The following is a 22,614-nucleotide window of genomic DNA, read 5'->3' as shown; positions in this document are numbered from 1 at the left end:
AAGTGAGATCCCATGCCACATCCTCTAACTGTGGGATGTTGGTGAAAGAGAGATCCCATGCCACATCCTCTAACTGTGGAATGTTGGTGAAAGAAGAGGTCCCATGCCACATCCTCTAACTATGGAATACTGGTGAAAGAGAGATCCCATGCCGCATCCTCTAACTGTGGAATGTTGGTGAAAGAGAGATCCCATGCCGCATCCTCTAACTGTGGAATGTTGGTGAAAGAAGAGATCCCATGCCACATCCTCTAACTATGGAATGCTGGTGAAAGAGAGATCCCATGCCGTATCCTCTAACTGTGGAATGTTGGTGAAAGAGAGATCCCATGCCACATCCTCTAACTGTGGGATGTTGGTGAAAGAGAGATCCCATGCCACATCCTCTAACTGTGGAATGTTGGTGAAAGAAGAGATCCCATGCCACATCCTCTAACTATGGAATGCTGGTGAAAGAGAGATCCCATGCCGCATCCTCTAACTGTGGGATGTTGGTGAAAGAGAGATCCCATGTCACATCCTCTAACTGTCGAATGTTGGTGAAAGAGAGATCCCATGCTGCATCCTCTAACTGTGGAATGTTGGTGAAAGAGAGATCCCATGCCACATCCTCTAACTGCGGAATGTTGGTGAAAGAGAGATCCCATGCCACATCCTCTAACTGTGGGATGTTGGTGAAAGAGAGATCCCATGCCACATCCTCTAACTTTGGAATGTTGGTGAAAGAGAGATCCCATGCCACATCCTCTAACTTTGGAATGTTGGTGAAAGAGAGATCCCATGCCACATCCTCTAACTGTGGAATGTTGATGAAAGAGAGATCCCATGCCACATCCTCTAACTGTGGGATGTTGGTGAAAGAGAGATCCCATGCCACATCCTCTAACTGTGGAATGTTGGTGAATGAAGAGATCCCAATCCACATCCTCTAACTATGGAATGCTGGTGAAAGAGAGATCCCATGTCGCATCCTCTAACTGTGGAATGTTGGTGAAAGAGAGATCCCATGCCACATCCTTTAACTGTTGAATGTTAGTGAAAGAGATCCCATGCTGCATCCTCTAACTGTGGGATGTTGGTGAAAGAGAGATCCCATGCCACATCCTCTAACTGTGGAATGTTGGTGAAAGAGAGATCCCATGCCACATCCTCTAACTGTGTAATGTTGGTGAAAGAGATCCCATGCCACATCCTCTAACTGTGGGATGTTGGTGAAAGAGAGATCCCATGCCACATCCTCTAACTGTGGAATGTTGGTGAAAGAAGAGATCCCAATCCACATCCTCTAACTATGGAACGCTGGTGAAAGAGAGATCCCATGCCACATCCTCTAACTGTCGAATGTTAGTGAAAGAGATCCCATGCTGCATCCTCTAACTGTGGGATGTTGGTGAAAGAGAGATCCCATGCCACATCCTCTAACTGTGGAATGTTGGTGAAAGAGAGATCCCATGCCACATCCTCTAACTGTGGGATGTTGGTGAAAGAGAGATCCCATGCCACATCCTCTAACTGTGGAATGTTGGTGAAAGAGAGATCCCATGCCACATCCTCTAACTATGGAATGTTGGTGAAAGAGAGATCCCATGCCACATCCTCTAACTGTGGAATGTTGGTGAAAGAGAGATCCCATGCCACATCCTCTAACTGTGGAATGTTGGTGAAAGAGAGATCCCATGCCACATCCTCTAAAAGAAAGATCTGCCACATCCTCTAACCGGGAATGTTGGTGAAAGAAGAGATCCCATGCCACATCCTCTAACTGTGGAATGTTGGTGAAAGAAGAGATCCCATGCCACATCCTCTAACTGTGGAATGTTGGTGAAAGAGAGATCCCATGCCACATCCTCTAACTGTGGAATGTTGGTGAAAGAAGAGATCCCATGCCACATCCTGTAACTATGGAATGCTGGTGAAAGACAGATCCCATGCCACATCCTCTAACTGTGGAATGTTGGTGAAAGAGATCCCATGCCACATCTTCTAACTGTGGGATGTTGGTGAAAGAAAGATCCCATGCCACATCCTCTAACTGTGGAATGTTGGTGAATGAGATCCCATGCCACATCCTCTAACTATGAATGCTGGTGAAAGAGAGATCCCATGCCGCATCCTCTAACTGTGGAATGTTGGTGAAAGAGAGATCCCATGCCACATCCGCTATCCTCTCCTCTAACTGTGGGATGTTGGTGAAAGAAGAGATCCCATGCCACATCCTCTAACTGTGGAATGTTGGTGAAAGAGAGATCCCATGCCACATCCTCTAACTGTGGGATGTTGGTGAAAGAGAGATCCCATGCCACATCCTCTAACTGTGGAATGTTGGTGAAAGAAGAGATCCCATGCCACATCCTCTAACTATGGAATGCTGGTGAAAGAGAGATCCCATGCCGCATCCTCTAACTGTGGAATGTTGGTGAAAGAGAGATCCCATGCCACATCCGCTAACTGTCGAATGTTAGTGAAAGAGATCCCATGCTGCATCCTCTAACTGTGGGATGTTGGTGAAAGAGAGATCCCATGCCATCCTCTAACTGTGGGAATGTTGGTGAAAGAAGAGATCCCATGCCACATCCTCTAACTGGTTGGTGAAAGAGAGATCCCATGCCACATCCTCTAACTGTGGGATGTTGGTGAAAGAGAGATCCACATCCTCTAACTGTGGAATGTTGGTGAAAGAAGAGATCCCATGCCACATCCTCTAACTATGGAATACTGGTGAAAGAGAGATCCCATGCCGCATCCTCTAACTGTGGAATGTTGGTGAAAGACAGATCCCATGCCACATCCTCTAACTGTCGAATGTTAGTGAAAGAGATCCCATGCTGCATCCTCTAACTGTGGGATGTTGGTGAAAGAGAGATCCCATGCCACATCCTCTAACTGTGGAATGTTGGTGAAAGAGAGATCCCATGCCACATCCTCTAACTGTGGAATGTTGGTGAAAGAGAGATCCCATGCTACATCCTCTAACTGTGGGATGTTGGTGAAAGAGAGATCCCATGCCACATCCTCTAACTGTGGATGTTGGTGAAAGAGAGATCCCATGTCCTCTAACTGTGGAATGTTGGTGAAAGAGAGATCCCATGCCACATCCTCTAACTATGGAATGCTGGGTGAAAGAGATCCCATGCCGCATCCTGTGGAATGTTGGTGAAAGAGAGATCCCATGCCACATCCTCTAACTGTCGAATGTTAGTGAAAGAGATCCCATGCTGCATCCTCTAACTGTGGGATGTTGGTGAAAGAGAGATCTCATGCCACATCCTCTAACTGTGGAATGTTGGTGAAAGAGAGATCCCATGCCACATCCTCTAACTGTAGAATGTTGGTGAAAGAGAGATCCCATGCCACATCCTCTAACTGTGGAATGTTGGTGAAAGAGAGATCCCATGCCACATCCTCTAACTGTAGAATGTTGGTGAAAGAGAGATCCCACGCCACATCCTCAAACCGTGAAATGTTTGTGAAAGAGAGATCCCATGCCACATCCTCTAACTGTGGAATGTTGGTGAATGAGATCACATGCCACATCCTCTAACTGTGGAATGCTGGTGAAAGAGATCACATGCCACATCCTCTAACTGTCGAATGTTAGTGAAAGAGATCCCATGCTGCATCCTCTAACTGTGGGATGTTGGTGAAAGAGAGATCCCATGCTGCATCCTCTAACTGTGGAATGTTGGTGAAAGAGAGATCCCATGCCACATCCTCTAACTGTCGAATGTTAGTGAAAGAGATCCCATGCTGCATCCTCTAACTGTGGGATGTTGGTGAAAGAGAGATCTCATGCCACATCCTCTAACTGTGGAATGTTGGTGAAAGAGAGATCCCATGCCACATCCTCTAACTGTAGAATGTTGGTGAAAGAGAGATCCCATGCCACATCCTCTAACTGTGGAATGTTGGTGAAAGAGAGATCCCATGCCACATCCTCTAACTGTAGAATGTTGGTGAAAGAGAGATCCCACGCCACATCCTCAAACCGTGAAATGTTTGTGAAAGAGAGATCCCATGCCACATCCTCTAACTGTGGAATGTTGGTGAATGAGATCACATGCCACATCCTCTAACTGTGGAATGCTGGTGAAAGAGATCCCATGCCACATCCTCTAACTGTGGCTGCATCCTCTAACTGTGGGATGTTGGTGAAAGAGTAACTTTTTTCTTATATGTGGGGCATCTCTCACCTCCCAAAAGATAAAGAGCGTCATCTTAAGAAATTCTCAGTAATATGCCTTTTTGACACAGAAGTACTGTACAATTAAATGACAGTAATCCATGATAATTCATACAGATAACTGCAAATAAAGTAAGCTACATGTTCCTCTGTGTATAGGCTACTACACACACAAACAAGTATTGCTGCATTTAGATAACCTTAAACAAATTTGCAAATATGAGATATACATATTGTCCTTTTCAAGAAAATACAAGAGATGGAGAGATATGAAAAGAATCTTTACACTTGCCTTCACTTCATAGCTTTGAGAAAATCTTCCCAAACACTTGATAAAATCAATCCAAACTGATACACTTACTTACTCTAACGCAACTGAATAAAGAAATTACCGTAGAAAGAGGAAAAATTCAAGAGAGAGAGAGAGAGAGGAGGAAAAAAACTTGTTTGAAACCAATCCTAAATGCCACCAAGTAATACATGTACAACCCAAATTAATGCCCAAATTTTTATTAACTTGCTTAAATACTTTAATTAATAAAAAGTTTACAGTGCAAAGAAAACAAAATAATTATCTTTATGATAAAATCAATTTTTTAGGTACTTACCCTCTATCATTGGCTTTATCTGCTGCTACTGGGCGCAGGTTTGACAAGCGTTAAAATTTAAACAATCAATAACGAAGGCTCCCATCAGTTACCACCAGTCTTTGGAAAGTGGGGGAAGACAGCGTATGTTTTGGTTGTCGTTCCTCTCCTAATCTCTTCAGATGGGAGGAGGGAGGGGTCTCAATGATAGAGAGTAAGTACCTAAAAAATTGATTTTATCATAAAAATCATTATTTTTAGATGAAACTTACCCTCAATCATTAGCTGACTCCAACACTGAGTGCTGGGAGAGGGTAAGAGATTTCCCTATAACCAACATATCAGATAGAAATATCCTTATCGCTGCTTACCTGATCCCATGGCAAGCACTTGTCAGATGAGGATCTTCATCAGGGTAGATCCAGTGCTGCAAGGAGGTGGAACATGAACCCTGAATATAGCCATTGGTTGAGATTGTGCAACACAGAATGGTAAGTTAGGCCAATGTACTTTAGGCCTGCAGAGCTGATGGGAGCTAAAAATGACATATTTAAATTAATTTGTATTTTTCATAGCTGGATAAATCTTCTGGTGCCAGCTGAAAACTGGTAAAAATAAAAGCAAGAATTGTCCATGCAAAGAACTGGTGGCATCAGGCACCCATCACGGAGGTGAGATGGGAAGCGAGCAGCGACCTTATTTCAACCCCATGACGTATCGGTTTTCCAGTTTTCCTCTTACTGCCATTGAGAGAGGTCGTTTCTTTCTCTCTTTCCTCTCCATAGCCGGTTGTTTTTGCCTTTGCCCATGTTTCTTTGTTGTATTTGTGTTCAGTGTTTGTTTTAATGTGGCTAACCCCTGCCCTGAGTGTCGTTCTTGGCCTCCTGTGCAATGGTTGAAGAGATTTGTCAAGAAGCAGTACAAGAGGAAGTCGGGGGCACCATTTTGGGAAGAATTTTCTCCTCCTTTGATGGATGTTTCTCAGGTTCCTCAATGTTCTGCTTCTCCCCTTGCTTCTCCTTCCTTGTCAGGTTTGTCTCCTTCCTTTTCCTCCATTGATTTGTCTTTGGAAGTTTTGGGAGAAGGATCACCTCATGCTGCCCGGTCTCTCTCGGCGGGGAATGTTTCTCCTCCCGGGAGGGTGGGCACACCACCAATTTTGCCTGAAAAAGGTGGTTCTTAACCAGCTCGGGGTAGCTTTCTCCAATAAGGAGCAATGGTTCAGCAACATAAGTCCAACATTGTTTACTCTAATGAAACAAAGCAAATACAACTAAGCATAATACTGCAATCAAAACAAAAGTAAGGAATGACATTACCACATACAAACTCCAATAAATAAGGTTCCTGACTTACCCAGGATGAGGTCGATAGTGAAAACCTATACCTGTTCATAGCACATAAGGGGAAGACTTGGAGAAATCTACCCCGCCGCAACTATATGTGCTAGTGTACAGCAGTCTTCCTACTGGATATAAACGGCCCTCAAGTAGTTAGAGGTAAACACAGTTACACCTCCACTGTACTGCCAAGACTTGGTAGTCTAGAGAGAGGTTCTGATGAAAAGCAATCGATGTAGCTGTTGCTCTGACATTGTGCAATTTCACCTTCAAAAGGGGACAATCCTTGGAGACAATGCATGGTGTGCCTCCAAGATTAAGGATTAATAAAGAAAGTCATGGCATTCCAAGACCTAAGAACCTAAGGATACTTTGGCAGTGCAAAATGAGTTCCCACACTGCTTCCTTAATAGTTAAGATGGGATGCAAAATCCCTGTAGCCCTAACAGGGCATCAAAGAAGCTCTTCTTCCTCAGGAGTCCATCTAGAGACTTCCTCAGGAGTCCGTCTCTCTAAAGTGGGGACAGAGAAAATTGAAAGAGCTTTGGTCTTGACATCATTCTCTGCTCAAAAGGATAAAAAAAAAAAAAAGATAGTTATGCTCTAGCAAGTGACCACCCTACTAACGATTATATCACGTAACCCACATACTGTTGGCCAAAGCCACAGCCACCAGAGTGTTCTAAGAAAGAGTCTAGAGAGAAGCTTCTCTCTCGGGTAGAAAGGAGGAGCCCTAAGGTAGACCAGGTTCCATAAAAGCAGCTTTAGCATAACCTTCAGCAATCCAGCTGAAAAGCGTGAACACTTTTGCCCAAGTCAGCATGGAGGAAACAGACAATCCTTTAGCATCTCTCAATAAGTGCAGCAACTTATTATTAGTATACTGTTAATATTGGTGCAAAGACAGGGACTGCCCTTGACTTGCACCATAATCTATAAAGCTCCCACAATACTCAACAAGAAATTAGTGGACTTTTCCTTTTGTCATTAGGAAGAATAGAATAGAATACAGAATTGAGGCCAAAGGCCAAGCGCTGGGACCCATGAGGTCATTCAGCGCTGAAAGGGAAACTGACAGTAAGAAGGTCTGAAAGGTGTAACAGGAGGAAAATCTCGCAGTTGCATTAGGAAACAATTTTTAGAGAGGGTGGAAAGTCAGATGGAAGAAAGAGAATAAGAATAAAGTAAAAGAAATCAGACAGGTTGCAGCTAGGGGCCGCAGGGATGCTGTGGTGGCGTTGATTGGTTGGTTTGTATGATGAAATTGGTACTTTTTCATTTTTGTTTTGCGCATGCTTTTGTTTGTAAATGCTTGGTGGGGTTACGTGTTCATGTCTGTTTTTTCTTTTTTTTACTTTCAGTTTGCTTGAGTGTGTTAGGGTAGGGTGATTGGCACCCCTTCACCTGATCTATGAGAGGCTTCATCTGGTTTAGGGTATTTCCCTATCAGAAGCGACATCGGGAATAGATATGTACCGACGGGAACTGCAGTGGAAATAAAAGTCTGTATTGGCAACTGACAAATCAGTTGAGCAGCTGGTGAGATCGAACCCATTCTCATGTTCCATTCCAAGTTTTACATAGCAGTTACTAAAGAGAGTGTCTGTCCCAAATGGGATGGGGATCAGAGAAGGTGCTTAAATGTCTGTAAGCTGACTTAGTCGTAAATGGGATCTCAGATTCCTGTTAGTAATGAGTGAAGTGCTTTTGTGTAGAAAAGACGGCATTAAGAGATCCTAAAGTAATTTCTGCCCTCAACTTGGATGTCAAAGCTACAATAAACTCCGTGGTGATCCCCAAATTATATGTTGACTTTCATGATTGTCTTTTGAGATGAAGTGCTGAGAAACATAAGGAACTATTTTGGGACATGTGCCAGAGTTGGAGATTTGTTGATAATATTTTGATTATTGGTAGTATTAAGTTAGGCTAAGTTAAGTATAGGAACATTGTTTTGATAATCTATAATTGTAAGCAGGAAATAAATTACATTAAGTATTGCTAAGGTGATAATTGATAAATCGTGGTAAATGTAAATAAAATTAGGATAAGGTTCTGTTTGAAGGTCTTCAGACCACTGCAATATTAAAGTTATTAGGCGAGTTTTCTTATTAACCTGTAAATTTGTTCTTTGACACCTCATCTCCAATAGTGTATTGAAAAAAACCCCTACAATGCTGCAAAGACCCTTAAGTAATGACTACCATGCACCCCATGTGGTACACTGATGGCACTATCCCCCTACAGGGTTTGTCATTAGGAAAGAGCCCCTAGGTGACTTATAAAAGTCCCTAGAACTGCTGAGCTAGACTACAGTTTCCATGTAGTTAGATGAAGTACCTGTATTTCAATATTTCCATTAAGCTTTCCTGTCCCCACCTAACAAAGCTGATTTGTCTATAGAGGTACAGTAAACTCCCAGATTTGCATTCTCACAGTTCACGGAATTTTCTGTGGAACCTACCTATAAATTATTTGCGGGAAAACTCACCCATTCGCGGATTCTTTCATAGAGCAATATTCTGTATTTTCATAATATTTTCGTGACTAAATACTATACTGTACATACAGTATTTTATCATTATTTTATGATAAAATAATGATTTAAAAGTACTAATTTTCAAATATTAATATTAAGTTTAATAAGACTAATAACATTAAAAAATAAAAATAATAATTCTCTCTCTCTCTCTCTTTTCTCTTTCTCCCTTCCTTTCTCGGCTCTCTCTCTCTCTTACTGAGATGACAGAATTTTTATGCATAAGTAATATGTATGCTTAAAGTAAACTCCCATATTCGTGGACTCCCTGTTCGCGGATTTCTCTATGGAACATATATACACATTATTCGCAGAAAATTCGCCCATTCGTGGTGTTTTCACTGAGAAATATTCACTAATTACTGTATTTTCATATATTTTTCATGACAAGATGCACTTTTTGTGATAAAACTAAGAAAATACTCAGGTATAAGCATTTTTAGAGGTTTTTTTGTGTTTGAACTTTCAAAATAGGCAGTTTTAAGTGTTTTTAGGGGTTTTAAGTATTCATGGATTTTAGCTATTCGCGGGGGGAGGGGGAGTAGTACGCATCCCCCGCAAATACGGGGGTTTACTGTATTTGTTTTTTATGATAAATAAATCATTTACTAATTTTCAAATATTAATATCAATGTAAACACAGCAAAATATCAATTCATTAAAGAAATATAGTGAATTAGTAAGATTTTAGCTCAATCCCTGATCTTTTACTGTATCCAACTTTGAGGGAGGGATGAAGGCATAACTGTCATCACAAAAAAAAGGGTTAGTACTTGGCTGAAGAGTCTCTCTCTTACTAAGTTCTTCGTTGGGCGAGCGGGTTCTGTTCTCAGCTACCACTCTGTTGGCCGTGAGTTCGAATCTCCGACCGGCCAATGAAGAATAAGAGGAATTTATTTCTGGTGATAGAAATTCATTTCTCGCTATAATGTGGTTCAGATTCCACAATAAGCTGTAGGTCCTGTTGCTAGGTAACCAATTGGTTCTTAGCCATGTAAAATAAATCTAATCCTTTGGGCCAGCCCCAGGAGAGTTGTTAATCAGCTCAGTGGTCTGGTTAAACTAAGATATATATTTTTTTTTTTCTCATCTACTAATCTAGATTATGTTCTTTGTATTTCATATCTCTGTCTCTCTCTCTCAGATAGATTTTTTATGCATATGTAACATATGTCTATTTGTTTTGTATACTGTAGTTCTATAGATAAATGTGATGTTACTTTGTTATTAATTCTTTCATATTTTCCATGCTATAATTACATTTATGCATTTCTATAGTTAATTACGTAAAATTTAAAAGAAAACGTATCGATTCCCACTCTTTTCCGAAAGCTTGGAGAGGTGGGGTGTAATCTAACTGTCAATTATCTTGACATATTGACCATGAAGGGGATGAAGTGTTGCCCACTCATGGTCAAATATGTTGCCCACTTGGTGGTCAAAATACCACTATGAAGGATGGTCAAAATACCACTATGAAGGATACTAAAAATCCTCTCTCTCTCGCCAAAGGATACTCAGAATGTTAGAGATGGATGGATAGATATATAGATAGATAGAAATGGAGAGTGGTTGATAGAAAGATATACTCTCTCTATCTCTCTCTCTCTCTCTCTCTCAGTATATATTTTTAAGGGTAAAATGTTCAAGATGACTTTGAAATGATATTAATAACATCATTTTAAAGATTAATACAGTAATAGAATAATAGTTTTAAGGTATATCTGATGTAGGATGCTAGTTTAAGGTATACATTTGGTATTTGAACTTTCAAGATAGGTACTTATAAGCATTTTTAGTCGGGGGAGGGTTGTGGTATGCATTCCCCACGAAAACGGGGTGTTCGCTATAATGCCTAGGCACTCTATTGATCTATGGAAAGACTAGGAACCAATGCCTACTTGGTCACCAAAGCGCAATTAGAAACATGGTGGAGTTCCCAGTAGTCCTCAACCCTTGAGTACCCCCTTCAACATTGGAAACATAGGGAAGGCATACTGTACACAAATATATTTGTCCAATCTTAAACCATAACATTCCACTGCTCAGGCTTGAGGGCCCGCAACTGGGGAGACATACAGCTAGAGACAATGATTCAGCTTCATTGCGAAGAGATCAATGAGGGATTGGCCGAACACTCTCCAGCTTCACAAACTACAAGGTACAGATCAATAATGGGAAAGTACCTTTCCTGGACGACTTAACGTGTCTGCCAACATACAGTCAACCAGGAACCAACTGGGGCATATGGACAATATTCCTCTCCACTGTCCAGATGCTACAGTCCTGGTGATGGCTACCAATGTTTCCTAATTCATGCCCCCTGCCTTCTTGTAAGAGCTAGAGAAGACACACCCGAGAAGACAGAAATTACTTATATCCCTTCTGGATAGCCAACAACTCCTTGCAGTTAATGTGAAGACTCGCTTCTACTGGCAACCGCACCCTTGAAGCGACTGGTTCCCAATAACCACACCCCCATCCTCGTCTGAGGCAACTGAATACAGCGAGAGGTCTGGGTCCAGGTACTCTAGGGACTTCCCTGCGAGAAGCAATACCACGGACATGGACCAACGAAGGGAAAGGACCCGTTCTTGGCTCCATGGCTACAATTCATGGTCTGGCCAAGTCTCTCTTCATGCCAGTGCCTCTCAAGTGCAACTGAAGAGGTAAGATCCAAAGTCGAGCACTTGGAACTAACTTCTCCAGAGAAGACAAGTGGCCTAAGTGATGCAATCAGCATTAGAGGTCATGCTTCCTGAGGAAGAGAATGCTCTCATGATTAATAACAGATTGTCCACTCGAGCTTGTGTCAGAAAACCTTGAACAGAACAGAATCAATCACACGCCCAGATAGGTCACTCTCTGTGTAGGTTCCAGAGATGACTGGATTCTTGACATTCTTAGTAAGCCTAGGGCCTTGCCAAGCCCAGTACAGGATCTCTTGCCATCAGGACAACCCCTTGGACTTCACAAAGGTAATCCAGTCATCTAGGTAATAAGTAATATATTCATGTAGGGGGCTAGAACCCACGTGAAAACTTAGGGCATGGAGCTCAGCCCAAAACAGAGAGCTCGACACTGATATGTCTTTCCCCAAAGACAAAGTGTAGGCACTTCCTAGAAAGTTGGTGAATGAAGACACGAGAATACGCATTGTTTATGTCCACCATAAACATCCAAGTGCCTTCCTCCATGGCGGTTAAAGACCGTGAAGGTTGAATCCATAGAAAAAAAGGGGAACAGCTGACCACAGAGGTTGAGCCTGTATATATCTAGGACTGTCCTCCGACCTCCCATTGCCTGGCACTAGGAATAGCCTGTGTAAAAAGACCAGCAAAATAGCTGGTACTTCCTATAATACTGCCTTCTCTAATGGAGATAAGACTTCCTGACCAACACCTGTCTCTTCTCTAGGTTGCTCTGTATGACTGGAAAGTTAAGAGCTGGTTGAAGAGGTGGTCAATTCCTGAAAGGAATGCAATAACCTTCCAAAAGAACTTCCTTTACCAGGGCATCTAAAACAGTGTTCCCACACTTGAGTGAAGTGGCCCAACCTGCACCCACAGGCACACGAGGGCTCGATGAGCTAATAAGACTTAGGAATCTTGATATTAGTGGAGGAAATGCACATCCCCCTTTGGCAGAATGAAATCTGGATCCTTGCTGCCAAAAGGACACTTCTTCCTTCCTGAGCACGGAAAGGAAGACTGGGGAAAAGAGGTAAGAGGAAGAGGAGACTTCCCTTTAGTGGTCTGGGATTGGTGGAGAAAAGTACTATTCAGTCTTCTCTGTCTCCTTCCCTGTACTTGAAGCTATAGAAACAGATAGCTTGTTGTCTATTACTTCCCAAAAGGATAAGCTGAAACCAATGACTGTCTGCTAAGGAGGGAGACTGAAGGAACCAGCCAAGAGCATAGCTATTCTCCCATGTGACCTTGAGGTTGCTAGTGATACGAGCCCGTTCACCTATCACATCCAAAAATACCTTGCTAAGGAAACAAAAACCTTTAGGGCTTACCAAGGATCCCTGGCCCAAGGAGGAGGAAGTCCACCAAACTCCTTCAAACACAGTTAACAGTGTTCAGCACAATTCACTAGGGGGTATAGCTTCGATGGTGTTAGCCAAGTTAATACATATTCTCAGCCTCTTGAATCGAGAGATACTGCTTAGCAGACACAATTGTGGCTCTCTTGGCTGGAAAAACATGGACCATACAGCTGTATCAGGAGAAAAGGAGAAAAAAATCCCCTGCTTGATACACCATCATCTTCCTAGCAGACAGCAAGGGGGACAAAAGAGAGGACTTTCAAAAAAGGAGACTCTCTTTAGCCATACAATTGCCATAGAGTCAAGTCTCCCAAGTACGAAAATTGATAGCTTAAAGAACTGTGGATATCTAAGCACATCTGAACTAATTCTTTAAAACTGAAGGGATAGACTAAATGCTCCTCTTCCTGAATAGGAAGCAAATGAGAATGCTATCTGGAAGAGCAATGCCAATAGGAGTCCTCTCCCTCAGGAACAAAGCTATCCCCAACACCAGATGGTCTCACAACACCAAGCACTAAAGTTTTCATAATCCATCGGGCAGAAACTTGTAAGTCAAAAGCTCTCAAACTGAGTGGACTTGCTGACATCTTGTGCATGCTTGCTGGAGCCTCAAGTGGATTTACTGATACCTTGGACTTGCTAACAACCATGCGGACTAGCTAACGTCCACGCGGACTCACTAACGCCTGTGCAAACTCGCTAATGCCCATGCGGACTCACTAACGCCTGTGTAAACTCGTTAATACCTGTGGACTGGCTGATGCCCATGCAGCCTCGCTAATGCCCATGAAGACTTGCTAAAGCCTCATGCAGAACTTCTGAAACCTGTGCAAACTCGCTGTTAGCCATGCAGACTCGCTGACAACCATGTGAACTCGCTGCTGGCTGTGTGGACTCACTGACAACCAAGAGAACTCGCTGCCAGCCGTGCAGACTCTCTGACGCCTTGTGTGAACTCGATAAAGCCTTGCATAGCCTTGACAACACCTCGTACAGATTGACAACATATACGGAACTGTACTTGGACTACACCATGCAGAAACTGACAGACTCTACGCTGCACAAAAACTGATGGACTAATGGGCAAATGTGAATATCTGGCATGCTTCGCCCAAGCTTGAAAAACAGTCCATAAAAACCACAAAAGCCTGGGCACGGACATAACAGAGGCCTTGTCAAAAACAAAACTTGTACCACTGGTGATCAAAGGGGAGAACTGGCGCAAATACTTACTCCTGATAGCCTAACTACAGACTCAGGGATGCTAGCGACAGCTGCGGGAGCAACGGCAGCACTCACTACAGATCGCTATCAGGTTATCTGCCTCAGACGAATTGCTAGAATTACCAAGGGACAATGGGGTCAAACAGAAGATCTAGACCTATGACAATATAGAGACCTACCATCACTGTCATTGAGCGACCACATTCTAACTCTGTCTATGGAGGACTGACAGCAAAGGCGGGAGACAGAGGGAACAGTCCTGAACACCCTGCGATGTTCATCCTTGTCTGGAAACCCCGAGACTACCAGGCCTGTAGGCAGGGGTGCCAAGGTGACAGGGAAGGCTGCATCCACAGAGTGGCCAAAGGAACAAGGGGACAGCCCCTGCCAATGCACTGGACACATTTGCTGCAAAAGACTTGAATTGCTACACAAAATTAATTTCTAGATTTAACCAAGTCAATATCCAATTGCATTAAATCTAACCTACTACCCAGAGCTGACATTTGGGTCCAGAAGGATCTATATCCACTAGGGAAGAAACTATAGACTTATCTCTATCTTCTTGACCAGGTGTTAGTTCTAAAGAAAACCTAGATTCAAGACTAACTGTTCTATTTACTCTCTCCTAAGTCTATCCTTCTCTTCTAATTTGGCAACTTATCATCTTCTCTATCTCTTCCAAAGAACAATCCTTGCAATGATCACAAAGGCTGTCTGCATCACAATTCACCTCTCAATGATCCATGCATAGTTCATTCGTTCGTACGTCAGTTAACCCAATCTCGTCTTACAACCACTTACCTTACAATCTAATAGATTTCAATAGCGGAGATTGAGAAGAACGAGAAGAAGAATCCATATTGCCAGATACAGACCAAAATCCAGACAATCCATTCAATAACCAAGAAAACAAACCCAAATTTCAGAGCACTTGTCTAAATAGCCAACCATATTTACTGACATGAGAAGAATGACAAATGAAACATATGCTGTCTTACCCCCATCTTCCAAAGAGTGGGAGTACCCATTGGGAGCTTTCTTTAACGATTCTTTCAATTTTTACACTTGTCAAACCTGTGCAAAGTAGCCACAGATAAAGCTAGTGATACAGGGTTAGTTTACTGCTACCTTGGTCCAAAAGCTGGTCACAAGCCAGAAAACTGGGTAGGGTGTGTTAGGTTTCTCAGTTGTTAATTTGAAACAGCCTTGTTTAATTTGTTAACGTGCACTCCTGTTTTGTGAGGAGGCAAGGTTATGTTCGTCTCTTTGTGCTTTTCTTCCCAGTCAGGTTTTGGAAGGCAGATCGACAGGTTCTCATGATGCAGTCGAGAACAATCAGCAGCAGTTTTGAAGTATCACCTAGTTGGTGATGGTCCTGATACAGCAGTTGTGGGTCACCTGTTGATTGTCAAGGAGAAAGTCAACCCAGCTCCCGAGGTCGAGGTGGTGACCAAATCATGGTTTCCAGTTTAGAGGAGATATCCTTCTGAGGCAACGAAGTGACTGTCGCATCGACTCTGTCATGGTCACTGGTGATGGCCCGGCAGTGTATGATGGTCATCCTCGAGGATTGTGGCTCTGGATGATTACTCTATTAGATATGTTGAAGGAGCAGTGTATGGCTCTGAGTGATCATTATGATGGTTCATTTTACTTTATGCATGACGTATGATGGTTCATTACCTGATTATTTCTTAGTAAGGAGCAAGAGTATGGCTCTTATTGTTATTGTAATTTGTGATGAGCAAGTGTATGGCTTGTATTAGTTATTGTTATTGGTTATTACTGTCAGTAATGAACAAGTGTATGGTTGAATACTTATTGGTATATTTATTGCTGCTGATTAACGTGTTTATTTTAGGTCATTTTATTCTGTTAACTGTTGATTGTTTAGTTAAAGTTAACTGAATTTATTTGTAATTTATGATAATGACCATTTATGATGTCTCTGTGCTTCCCAAACCCTGGGCTCATTGTAATTATTGGATGTCTCTGTGCTTCCCAAACCCTGGGCTCATTGTAATTATTGTAAATAACTTAGGTTAATAAATTAGGTTTAAGCTACTTGAGTATTTTCTTTTGCTCCTTCCTCCTTGGGTTGTTGCAGTCCATCAGTCCATTCCAGTCCCATTTTTATTTATGGATCATGAATCTGGTGGTCATGTAGAAAAGAGACCATGACAGGTGAGTTGTAAAAAAGATAAGAGCTTTGAAAGCAAACAGGATGAAATGGTGCAGAAAAACACTTCTGGAAAACTGACAGGAAAAAAAGACAAAATGGAATAGACATTCAGGTAAAAGGTGAAATGATTGAAGATGTGACATCAAGGCCGAATGAATGAACGAATATGGAAGGTCAATATGTTTTTGGCTGCTCACTACAATTAGGAAGACCAGAAGAAAAAGAGCATGAATTTTGGGAAAGACTATCAGAAGCAGTAAAAGAAGCGCTGCAGTCAGATGCGATACAGATATGAGGGGACCTAAATGGCCAAATAAAAATGGACAGAGCTGGTTACGAGGATATTATGAGTTGATATAGCCTCAAAGAAAGAAACTGACGAGAAGCGGTATTGGAATTTAGCCAAAGACACAGCCTCTGCCAATCCCATTAAGGGTAATTACTAAGGTAACACATTCCTTATAAGATGGATGGATGTATGATGCTTAGGGCTGGAACCCAGGTACCAGGGCTGAGATGACCATCCTCTCTAAGGAGGCCTAATTTAATAAGTTATATAAATAACCGGGGCAATTAAACAATTGTAAAAACTAACATTTTAAAGAAAAAACAGCCAAATTTGTATTTTTTAAAGGAAATTTATTCCCTAACATACAAACCATGAGTTCTTTACATTGTATATAACCACAAAAGTGAGGTAATGTAAGATTGTAAAGAATGGCACAATTAAAATTTCAGACAAGGTCATGTTTTGTGAAAACAACTAAAATATTTATCCTAATAATGAAAAATTATTATTATAACATATCCCACTTGTCAGCTTGCACTCTACTTTGCCTTTCAGCTCAGGTACCAGAATGAGGGTTGGCAGAGGTAGGACATAAACGTAAAGCACTCAGGTATTTCCTTTAGCCAGGTAGAGATGGAGGAAGCATCTTGCAAGAGAAGCTGGAACAAAGAGAATTCTGTTGCCAAGACCCCTTGGGCAAGCCTCGACCAAGGCAAGCCCATCAAGGCCCTGGGTTCCTTCTGGGGTCCCCAGAAGGCTTGATGGCTGATGAATGGTCCTCGGGAAAATGCCTCTGTAACTTGGGTGCATCCCAGTCCTGGGGCATAGGACCCTTGGATCCCTCCAGGTCATGGTCCTCCCGAGTCATTCCCTCCGCATGAGAGGCACACACACCATAGCCCCCTGGTGATCCCTCACTCTAGCATATGTCCTGTCCAAACCAAGGACAGGAGTGTCGCACCTTTTCATGACTGGGTTCGCCCGCAGGTTTGTCGTCTGGTTGGCTAGGTAGGTGATGACCCTACCTCCAGACAACATCAGTCTCCTAAACCTAGTGTCTCCTTCGGGCATATGGAAACCCACAGAAGAGGATGCAATCTTGGCCACCAACAATGAACAGAGATCAATTCAAGATACTGTCTGGAATGCTGCCATGGCAGTCCATTCCCGTGCCGCTGCCTCTGTTTGAGGAACGAATTCCCGACAAGCAGGAGAGGCCATGGGTGGTCCTCAACACACAGCGACGACATCTGCAAGGGTCAAGGAGAGAGGTCCTGCTCACACAAATGTGAAAGAGGACTGTCCTGCAAGTGTGCTCCAGCATTCTTAGAAGCCAGAGCTTCTACAGGAGAAGACGGCTGAACGGGGACCTCCTCTTACCTTGCCCAGGTGACTGGGCCAGTCAGGCCAGGCCACCATCCTGGGACCCCTGGGTCGCTCTCTTTGAAGAGCTGGAGGGGTGTGAGGGAGCACCTGCACGCTCTCTGCTCACCTTCCCTTGCCGGGCCTTACTTGGAGAAAGGCCCCAAGTCCATAGACTGGGGACCCTTACTGGCCCCAGTAGGTGAGGTATGGGGACCGGTACCAGTGTCCGGAGAACCCTGGGCATCAGTCGTTCCTGTGCGCTCAGCAGCAAAAGCACCAGTATAGGGGGAGGGGTGAGAGAGCACCAGCAGCCCTCTCACCTTCCTTGGGCTGGGCCACTGGAAGCTCTATAAGACTTCCCATGGGCGAGGTATGGGGACCGGTAGTGTCAACCTTCTTCCTCCACTTACTAGCTCTGGGGAGAAGAAGGCAAGGAGAAGGCAAGACGACAGCAGTCAGTAACGAAGATGAACACGAAGACAACGACTTCTTTCTCTTCTTCGACTTCTTTTTCTTGCAAAGAGCGGCTTTGGACAGCAAGCATGTGGAGGAGGACATCACCAAGCGATGAAGTTGACGACAGCATCTGGGGGCATATCACCGAAGGCATGAACACGGTTACCAAGGATGTGGTGGTTACCCTTGAGCAGGTGGATAGCGTAACTGTATAAGTCATCACAGGTATGGTTGAAACAGCAACAAGAAGGCCTTGCACAGCCTTCAAGTGATCAATGAGACTAGTCACACTCGGCTCCCCCGAGTGACCTAAGGGGAAGGGTCAGAGCTCCTTAAGCCCCTCAGGCTCCACAGCACCCTGCAAAGGAGGTCAGGTTACATGAGGCAGTCTCTTCATGCCTCAAGAATGAGCGTCCCCCCAGGACAACGCCTCCTCCCGTGAAGCAAAACCGGGCTGGTCATGTCCACTCACCCCCCAGCAGCTCTCTACTGAAGTAGCAGTAGGAGTCAGTGAAGAGGAAACCACTTCCTTAGGAGTGGTAACAGCAGGTGGAAGTTTGGCCAAGGGCAAGAAGAATCCAGAGTATTGCACTCCGATGACACAGGAGAAACTTTCCTATCTCTCTTGTTTCCTGGCAAATTTCACCCACTTTTCAGAAGGCCAAACCCAACACTATGGACAAGGGCCAGACTGATTACAGTCATGCCTATGGCACAACAAACACAAGGAATGAGGATCTACCTCGATAGAAGAGAAGAACCGTTTGCACAGCTTGTCCTTCCCTGAGCAGTGCCAAAGGATTAGCAGTTTCCTCTCTACAGTTGGCTTTTAGAGATCAGAGGTTGGCATACTTAATTATAACAAACAGTATACTGACAAGCAAGCAAACTGAAAAAAGCATGAAAGCAAACGGCAGTCAGGCAGAGTGCAGCAGACGTATTCACTCGACTGTGGCCGAAAGCAAAGTGGAGTGAAGACCAACGAGTGGGTAGGGCTTCCCCCCCTACCATCAGTAGTTAACAACCTTGTCTGAAAGTTGAACGGCCATTCCAACTCAAGTTCACAAGCTAAACCGAAAATACAGGTGAGGGGTTGTATTTGTGTACGAACAAATAATAATTTCTGCAAAACTTGACACATCTGTATTCACCTATAACCTGGATTACTAGAAGTAATTAAGAATGCTATCTAAACCTAAAAATGAAAACCACCAACCTGATCTGATGGAACTTCTTGTATTTTATTCTTAATAACTGGATCAATCACCTCATTACATGTAGGTATAGGAGGTAACTCTTTCTCAAGAATTCCTCCATTATACAGTGATGGGACTGTAATGCTGACAGGCTTGTATACTGAAGGTAACCTGGAAAATTTTTTATTTATTGAAAACTCCTGTATTCCAACAAAGATCAAGTCAGGGTATTCAGTGCAATTCATTTACATAGATTACATCCGAAAATCTTGCATTATAACAAAGTTCAAGTCTGGGTATTCTATGCAATTCATTTACATACATTATATTTGTGTAACAAATATGAGCTCCTAACTTGAAAAGTACTGTAGTTAGTGTAATACAGTCCTCCACTATTTTTCCTGAAAATATAAAGTTTCATAACATTTATTTTTTTGGATAATCACCAACTATTAAAGATAGCCATATCTCCATGCTGGCTGGTGAGTCAGCATTCAAATAAAAGATGATGATTGCTTGGCTCACCTGGATGACTGTTTAGTTCAACTGTTCTCCACCAGTTGTGTCAAAATTCTTCATGACAGCCTGGTAAGTTGTGGGGAGGCTGGTCAGGATCTACTTTAAAAGTAGTTAAGTACCCAAATAATGAAGTTTATTGTGAAAATATAAATTTTTATAATAAAATTTATTTTCTAAATACTTACCTCTCTGTTATGATAGCTGTAATTCCCGCATCAGGCGGAAGGACAATAGTGTGTGACAACTAAAAAATTAACAGGGTCGTTTAGTTTGAACTGTCTATGGACACACCCGCTTCAGGTGATTCAAGCATCTATTGTTTATCTTTCAGTTTTTCTCCATCCACATGAGTGGGGAGGTTGGGGGGATGCATAATAAAGAGGTAAGTATTTAAAAATAAATTTTATTATAAAAATTTCTATTTTGAAATGAATCTTACTTCCCTATTATGACAGCTGATTCACACACTGAAGAAATGGAGGTGGGAAAAAGGTGTAAAGACAAATAATTAGACCTCCAAAGAAACAACAAAATTCCACCAGGTATAAGGAGCTTTTTACCTAATGACTACAATCCATCTGTTGGCACTGTTGCCAGGAGAGGACTAATTTTCTTTTATTTGAATACTGACTTGCCTGCCAGCACAAAGATATAGTTATCTTTAACAGCAGGTAAGGTTCATCCCAAATAATAGATTCTTTACAACAAAATTTAAATTTTTATGATGAAATCAATTTTTTAGGTACTTACCTCTATCATTTACTTTATAAGCTACTATTTAGCATGGGTTCAACAAGTGTTTAAACTGAAACAATCTTTAACAAATGCTCCCAACAGTTACCTGACTCTTCGGAAGGTAGGGGTAAGACAGTGATGGTTTTGGTTGTCATTCTTCTCTTAATCTTTTTGAGGTGAAACTTACCCTCTATCACTTGCCGAATCTAACACTGTGAGCTGGAGGAGGGTAAGAGATTCCCTGATGGCTAAATTATTCAATATCATTAGAAATATCCTCATCGCTGTTTACGTGATTAATATGATCCCATGGCAAGCACTTGTCAGATGAGGATCTTCATCAAGTGAGGTCCGCTTTTGTAGGTGGAGCGTCGACCCTACATTTGGCCATTGGCTGATGATTGTGCAACATAGAATGGCAAGTTAGGCCTCTATGCCTCAGACCTGCAGAGCTGTTGGGAGCTACAACCACAATCCATAAAGTTACCATCTACCTAACTGAGCTGCTGTGGCAGCTCACACCCAAAACAACAAGAACAATTTGTAAGAAAAAGCCGTACTTAATCAGCTCAAGGTAGCTTTCTCCAATGAGGAGCAGAGGCTCTGCAAAATAAGACAATCATTACTTACTCTAAAGAACTTTGTTTGCCCTCGCCTAAGAGAAAACAAAGCAAATACAACTAGGTAAAATGTGCAAACTCAAATACATACTCTTCCCCACTAACAAAGATGGAGGTTGATAGAGAGAACCTTTACCTGTTCAAGATGGAGGTTGATAGAGAGAACCTTTACCTGTTCATAACATGTAAAGGGAAGACCAGGAGATAATCTCTTTTACTGAAACTATAGGTGCTAGTGTACGTCAATCTAGAGAGAGGTGCTGATGAAAACTAGTAGACGTAGCCGTTGCTCTGACATCGTGTGGTTTCACCCTCAACAAGGGACGATAATGCGTGATATGCTTCCAGGATTGAGGACTAAATCAAATAAGCTATAGCATTCTTGGACATAAGAACCTCAAGCTTTCTGACAGTGCAAAGGATTAAGGACTTAATCAAGTAAGCTATAGCATTCTTAGACATAAGAACCTCAAGCTTTCTGACAGTGCAAAGAACCTCATGCTTCTTACAGTGCAAAATAGGTTCATACACTGATTCCTTAATGATTTAAGATGGGGTGTATAAATTCTCAGTCCTCACAAGGCATAAAAGTAGCTCTTCTTCCTCATCAGTTAGTTTCTAGAGAGGAGATAGAGAAAACTCTTGGAAGAGCTTTGGCCCTAACACCATTCTTAGCATAAAAGGATACCAAAAAAGGTAGTTCTCCTCCAATATGTGAAAACCCTAATAACAATGACATCATTTGTAATTCACTTACTCATTTGGCTGAAGCTAAGGCCACCAGAAAGAAGAGTTAAAAAAAAAAAAGAGCCTTGAGAGAAGCCTCTCTCAAGGATCCAAAAGGAGGGCCTCTAAGGTGTCTTAAGGAGAGTGCCAACTGCCAAATTTCACGGAATTATCGAATTTTAATTATTAAGTTTTCAACTGTTTTGTGTCTAAATAAACATATCTTGAAGCACGATTGCCAAAAAAAAAAAAAATGTTTAGATGGGTTCATGGACACTTGTTCATCGCTTATAAGGCACTGTGAATGAAAAATTATAAAAACAAAAAAAAAAAGTCTGTACGATTAATTCTGGATAGGTCCAAGTGAGTTATGGACTGTTTTGGACAGTTTTATGTGTAAATAAACATACCTTGAAGCTTTATTACTAAAAAAATTTGTAGACTGGTTCATGGACAATTTTGTTCATCACTTGTATGGCATTGTGAATGACAAATTGTAAAAATACATGTAAAAAAGTGTCAAAATAGCTGGTATAAAAATTTTTGTTTTGCTGTTTTCTCAAAATTTATTTTTTTAAAAACTAAATGCTTATTTCTCT

General features: G+C 42.3%; 1 protein-coding gene across 1 annotated transcript in view; it reads right to left on the bottom strand.

Annotated features, from left to right (window-relative positions):
- The window catches only part of LOC136854686 (uncharacterized), a 71,077-nt gene that overhangs the window by 20,221 nt on the left and 28,242 nt on the right, over positions 1-22,614 (bottom strand). Inside the window, exon 4 of the mRNA XM_067131282.1 lies at positions 19,436-19,586. Coding sequence (XP_066987383.1) covers positions 19,436-19,586 — 151 coding nt within the window. The remainder of the gene's footprint in view (positions 1-19,435; positions 19,587-22,614) is intronic.

Source organism: Macrobrachium rosenbergii, chromosome 29 (genome assembly GCF_040412425.1).
Source record: "Macrobrachium rosenbergii isolate ZJJX-2024 chromosome 29, ASM4041242v1, whole genome shotgun sequence".
Lineage (NCBI taxonomy): Eukaryota > Metazoa > Arthropoda > Malacostraca > Decapoda > Palaemonidae > Macrobrachium > Macrobrachium rosenbergii.
Note: the sequence above shows the minus strand (reverse complement) of the source record. Positions and strands in the feature narration are given on the sequence as shown.